Here is a 6,000-nt window from a genome sequence, read left to right on the forward strand (position 1 = left end):
TTCCACCCTACCCTACCCACTCCTCTCCTTCTCCTTTCTCCATCTCTTCACTCTTCCTCTCTCCTCTCTCTTCCACTCCTCCATCTGTCCTCTTTCTTCCACTCCTCTCTATCTCTCCTCTCTCTTCCTCTCTCCTCTCTCCTCTACTCCTCTCTATCTCTCCTCTCTCTTCCACTCCTCTCTATCTCTCCTCTCTCCTCTCTCTTCCACTCCTCTCTCCTCTCTCCTCCACTCCTCTCTATCTCTTCTCTCTCCTCTCTCCTCCACTCATCTCTATCTCTTCTCTCTCCTCTCTCTTCCACTCCTCTCTCCTCTCTATCTCTCCTCTCTCCTCTCTCTTCCACTCCTCTCTATCTCTCATCTCTCCTCTCTCTTCCACTCCTCTCTATCTCTCCTCTCTCTTCCACTCCTCTCTCCTCTCTCTTCCTCTCTCCTCTCTCCTCCACTCCTCTCTATCTCTCCTCTCTCATCTCTCTTCCACTCCTCTCTCTCTCCTCTCTCTTCCACTCCTCTCTATCTCTCCTCTCTCCTCTCTCTTCCACTCCTCTCTATCTCTCCTCTCTCTTCCTCTCTATCTCTCCTCTCTCTTCCTCTCTCCTCTCTTCCACTCCTCTCTCTCTTCCTCTCTCCTCTCTTCCACTCCTCTCTCTCTTCCTCTCTCCTCTCTTCCACTCCTCTCTCTCTTCCTCTCTTCCACTCCTCTCTCTCTTCCTCTCTCTTCCTCTCTCCTCTCTTCCACTCCTCTCTATCTCTCCTCTCTCTTCCTCTCTCCTCTCTCTTCCACTCCTCTCTATCTCTCCTCTCTCTTCCTCTCTCCTCTCTCCTCCACTCCTCTCTATCTGTGTCTCCAGGCGGCGCCTTCTTTAAGCTGGGTGAGAGGGGCCGTGGTGTCGGCGGCAGCAGCAGTGGCAGCATCTCTACTGTGCTGCTCATAGTCAGCTTCATGTAAGTACTTCATGTTTGTGCGTCTGGAATAACAGCATGGGACTGCGTGTAGGTGAATGGTGTAACGCGTGGATTTGTGATTTACTTGTCCGCGTCTGTGTGTTTGTGTGTGTTGTCTATCTGTGTGACCATGAGGGTGTTGTGCTTCTGTATGTTTGTCATTTGTTTATTCTGTGTGTGTGTGTGTGTGTGTGTGTGTGTGTGTGTGTGTGTTTTGTGCGCATGTCTGGCTGTGCCGGATGAGGCATAAAAACAGCTGTGCCCAATGTCACCACCCCTCCGCTAGTAAACCCAGATCAGATGGCCTCTTGGCGTGCCCCGTGCCTGCTGCCAAGCTGCAGCTAGCGGAAAATAAAACCCATCCCATCTCACTGAGGCAAAAAGGAAATCCCTCCATTTTCCTTCATGACGGGGGTGCGATTGGTTCCAAATGGGGTGGAGGCATTTCCCCCCCCCCCCCCGCCCCTCTCTCGCTTTTTCATGACCCATTGCATGATGCATTCATTGTACTCCTCTGTCAACATGTCCCTGTACATAGTATTGCACCTGCTGTATACTATGGTGATGGTACTGCTTAGCACGCTAGTAGGAACACTGTTTATTGTAATGTCTGCATTCTGGGCTTAATCTATGGGATGGTTTCTGCGTAGAAACCTTGTTGTGGTTGTTCAGATTGAAGGTTTAAGTCGAGTGAAGATGTATGATGTGCTGTGAAGTGTGCATTAAGCCCAGGTGCTGGACATTATTTATAAAGTGTTGATGCTAACGTTTATTAGTTGTTTAGACTGAGTGGGGAAACAATTTAAAATCTCCTTGCTTACTAACTGCTTCCTGCTACCTCTCTCTTTCTCTGTCCATCTCTTTCTCTCTCCATCGCTCTCTCTCTCTCTCTCTTTCCCTCTCTCTCTCTCTCTCTCTCTCTCTCTCTCTTTCTTTCTTTCTTTCTTTCTTTCTTTCTCTCTCTCTCTCTCTTCTCCTGCTTCCCTCGCTACTTCTTCTACACAGGATCTGTGTCAGGTAATGTAACTCTTCTGTTAGTGTGTCTGTGAGCACTGAACTGATTACACCTGCTTGTGTGTAGACAAACACACTCACTTGATACCCTGTGTGTGCCTCTTACCCTGTCTGTATTTGCGTGTGTGTCTGTGCACGTGTATTTGAGGGTGAGGTGTGTGTGCGCATGCGTGTGTGTTTGTGTGTCTCTGTCTCTGTCTCTCTGTGTGTGTGTGTGTGTGTGTGTGTGTGTGTGTGTGTGTGTGTGTGTGTGTGTGTGTGTGTGTGTGTGTGTTTGTGTTTGAAGGTCAGCCAAGAGCTGGGATCAAGTTTTAAAATTCAGAGCCTCCAACTTGAGAAGCACTCTGTTCACTCTTATCTCTCAACCCCTCGTTCAGTCAACCCCACCCTACCATCCCACCCCAACCCAACTGCTGTATTTGTGTGGGCTTGATGCTTTGCCAGATGGTGCCCTTCTCCATGTAAATCTATTCAAATACCTGCATCCTGTCAGCCTCTAATGCACCGCACCGCACCACACCTTTCCACCCATCACAGTCCACAGTTATTAGGAGGTGGCTTCTGACTGCTCCTCATGTGTTACGTTATTAGGAGGTGGCTTCTGACTGCTCCTCATGTGTTACGTTATTAGGAGGTGGCTTCTGACTGCTCCTCATGTGAGCCACATTAGCCCCATGACCCAGAACAAGGGGTGTTTTCAACTCGGAAGAAGTGCTGTTGAAAAGGCCATTTGAATGACTAGCACACCTGTGTCACCACAGCCAACTTCTCATTTTTTTGCTTGTGCTTTGCATTGTAATTAATGTCATCTCTCTCTCTCTCTCTCTCTCTCTCTCTCTCTCTCTCTCTCTCTCTCTCTCTCTCTCTCCCTCTCTCTCCCCCTGTAGTCTGGTGGTGCTGGTAGCCCTGAACATGCTGCTGTTCTATAAGCTGTGGGCCCTGGAGCGGGCGGCCCACACCCTGGAGACCTGGCACTCCTACTCCCTCACAGACAGGTGAGGACCTGCGCTGTAGCGGAGAGCGCTGTCTGGCTCGCGTCCATCGTGCGATACGAAGCACATTCACTCCCTCTGACTGAGTATAGTGGGAGTCTTACATTCTGATTTGCGTTTGTGGTTTGATGTAGTAACTGAATGAAGTGCACCATATGGTTGCTTTCTTGTTTCCAGTTGTAATCATGGGACTGACTTTTCTCTCTGTGTGTGTGTGTGTGTGTGTGTGTTTGTGTGTCTGTGTGTGTCTGTGTCTGTGTCTGTGTCTGTGTGTGTGTGTCTCTCAGCCCTCTTCCACAGTCGGCGGGGGAGTGGGCCCAGGTGTTGCAGCTGCAGAGGCAGTTCCACCAGGCGCAGCTCAGCAAGTGGCAGCAGATCCTGCAGTCCTCCGTCACGCTACTCGACCAGGTATGCACCGCCTCGTGTACGCAACGGACTGTGCCAAGCTCGTTTGCATTTCTGTTAGTAGTAGAAAGTCACCAAACTGCACCGCGCCAGTCCACCACCAAACGCACAGCCAAATGACATTGAAGATACTATCTCTTTTGTGATCGGCTCAGTCCGCATTCAGTGCTTGCCATAGTGTGTCTGTATCTTTGTATATCAGGGCACGTATGAAGCCGATCCGGTTAGAAAGATTCATCTGGAATGTTTGGATAATAACTATATAACTAATAACGGCAGTAAATGGTAAACTGCCCATCGACATTTGTACCACAGTGAGTGTGTTTAGGCAGACATTGAATTGACAAAATGAGCATATTCTCTCATGAATTCCATGGTTAAATATCAAGAACTAGCAAGCTGCCAAACTAGTAAAGGTGCAGTGTGTAGGTTTTAGGGGATCTCTATTAGCATATATAGTTTAGTACAAAGAAGTGGAATAAGTGGTTGTTGGTGCTGGCCAACCATTTTGTGTTGTGAGAAGTTTGAGAACCCAAATTCTGGCAAATAGAGGATCATGCTTATTATTTAGCACAAGGCAAGGGGGCGTGAATCCTCATGGTCAGTGAAGCGAAAAACTTAAACTAAATGAAATCAGGACAGGCGACGACAGAAAACGAGATAAACACATTGGTGTGGCCTTTCCCAGATGGAAATCGCTGATGAGGGACAAATGTTTTTAGAGTTACGCCAGAGTTGCTTTTCTTCTGTTGGGAACTTTATCCAACCATTCTAAATGCAATGTGTTGTTTGATAGCTTCAGCTAGAATATGGCCATCCCACCCAGTGATGTTATCAAGATCAGCGGCTGAAAATGATTGCCAGTGTAGCGTAAAGTAAAGTGTAACGTTAAACAAAAAAGCTTTGGAGCTCATGTCAGCCAACAAGTAACATAGTCTAACTGGACAGTTTACAGTCCATTGAAGCTATGCCCTATAGTTTTACAGACTTAATAACTAAATACAATTTCTAAAAATCTATCTACAGTAACCTCATCACTTAACGTAATGGCTACTCAATGGCGGTCTTGGGCGATGACATAATTTTTGAAGTAGCTACCGGCACCTGATGGGCACCGTACAGCCACTAAATCTTACACACTGCACCTTTAAAGTTAGCAAGGATTCGGGCTTAGAAATAATCGAATACATTTTAACCAAGCAACCTCTGTTATCTTTGACAAAAAAAAAAAAGAAGTACTAGTGGGGACACTAAACAGGTTGGTTTCTCTTTGGACTAACCCAAATGTTTCCTTTGTGGGCTAATGTTATACGTATGCAAATACACATACGGCAGTTGGGATATAAACAGAGGAAACTAACGTTGTGCTTTGTGTCGTGGAATTCTTTGCCCCTACTTATTTTGAATATTTTTGTATGTCGGGACACCTTTATCCCTTACATAAAGACACAGCCGCAAACGAGTAGACTATGATGTGTGGAAACGCAACTCCAGGCTCGATGCCATTCGTGTGAAAAAAAACGGCAATAGTGGCCGCATGTATGTCCTTACTGTGTGTGTGTTGGACCGGGCCATCCTATGTTTACAGTCAATAACATGTATGTCCTCACTGTGTGTACATTGGACCAGGCCATCTTATGTTTACAGTCAATAACATAACGGAGTATGTTCACAGTTCAGGTTGTCAAACAGCTGAGGTCCCTGTCCTTGAGGCCGTCTCTGTATTACTATGCAGCAGCAGCAGGGGGTTCATGCGGTGCATGCACTCTGCACGTGTCTGCAGGTGTTTCTTCTGCACGTGTGCAAAGTTTGTGCTGTGTATACCGTTACGCTCCGCAGCTGTTTGTGTTGATTGGTTGGCCAGCCAACGAGCCGAACAGCTGGCTGACAACTGTTTGCCGGCATGTGTCTGTCTTTTCCAGCAGCACGACAGCCACTAACAGTAACAGAAGTGTACAGTAACATGCAGTGACTTTACACACCAAGTGTGTCAAGAAAGCTAACTTTTTGTTTGTCTGGTTGGTGATCTGCAGATGAAACAGTCGCTGGAAAGGCTACACAGAGGCATCGTCCCGGAAGAGCCACAAGAAGACGTCCCTGCAGACCCCCCCACAGACACACTTCCAGAAGAGTGACCCCTTCACCTCCACCTCAACTCCAGAAGACCTCACACCCCTTCTCTGCCTACACCCCCCCACCACTCAGCTCCCCAGTGTGCTGTTGGACCCCGGAACAGCACTGGGAGTGTATGATGGGACAGCGAATGGAGACTACTTGTGTGTACGTGTGTGTGTGTGTGTGTTTGTGAGGGGCAAGGGGGGGGGGACGGGGGACCCCCATCATGCATCATGGGAATTGTTTCATAATCAGAGCTGGACACAATGGGGAAAATCACTCAAGAGACTTGATCTCCATAGAAACGGGCAACTGCATACACTTTTGTGTACAGTTGTCAAACTATTCTCAAAAGAGTCGTCCATCAAAGCATTTCAGCATTTCAGTCATCGCCAGACACACAGTCTGGTAGACTACAGCAATAACTCCACCTGGTGATTTCCACCATATCCAACAACAACAACAACAACAAAACTAGCTGGGCTTGATGACTTTGGGGTGGGGGGGGGGGGGGGGCGGGAGGAAAACA

The 6,000-nt window shown here is 47.8% G+C and overlaps 1 protein-coding gene across 5 annotated transcripts in view; it reads left to right on the forward strand.

The window, feature by feature from the left end:
* gramd1a (GRAM domain containing 1A) overlaps nucleotides 1-5,695 on the forward strand; it is a 35,643-nt gene extending 29,948 nt beyond the window's left edge. For 4 of the 5 annotated variants that reach the window (XM_012817951.3, XM_031575669.2, XM_031575671.2 and 1 more), the window contains 5 exons: nucleotides 852-945; nucleotides 1,951-1,962; nucleotides 2,847-2,954; nucleotides 3,239-3,359; nucleotides 5,390-5,695. In XM_012817951.3, the coding sequence (XP_012673405.1) occupies nucleotides 852-945; nucleotides 1,951-1,962; nucleotides 2,847-2,954; nucleotides 3,239-3,359; nucleotides 5,390-5,491 (437 nt within the window). In that variant the 3' untranslated portion in view covers nucleotides 5,492-5,695. The remainder of the gene's footprint in view (nucleotides 1-851; nucleotides 946-1,950; nucleotides 1,963-2,846; nucleotides 2,955-3,238; nucleotides 3,360-5,389) is intronic. The other variant, XM_031575670.2, reaches the window with a different exon arrangement.
* Nucleotides 5,696-6,000: the final 305 nt, after the last annotated feature.

The sequence above is a fragment of the Clupea harengus genome, chromosome 11 (genome assembly GCF_900700415.2).
Source record: "Clupea harengus chromosome 11, Ch_v2.0.2, whole genome shotgun sequence".
Taxonomy (NCBI): domain Eukaryota; kingdom Metazoa; phylum Chordata; class Actinopteri; order Clupeiformes; family Clupeidae; genus Clupea; species Clupea harengus.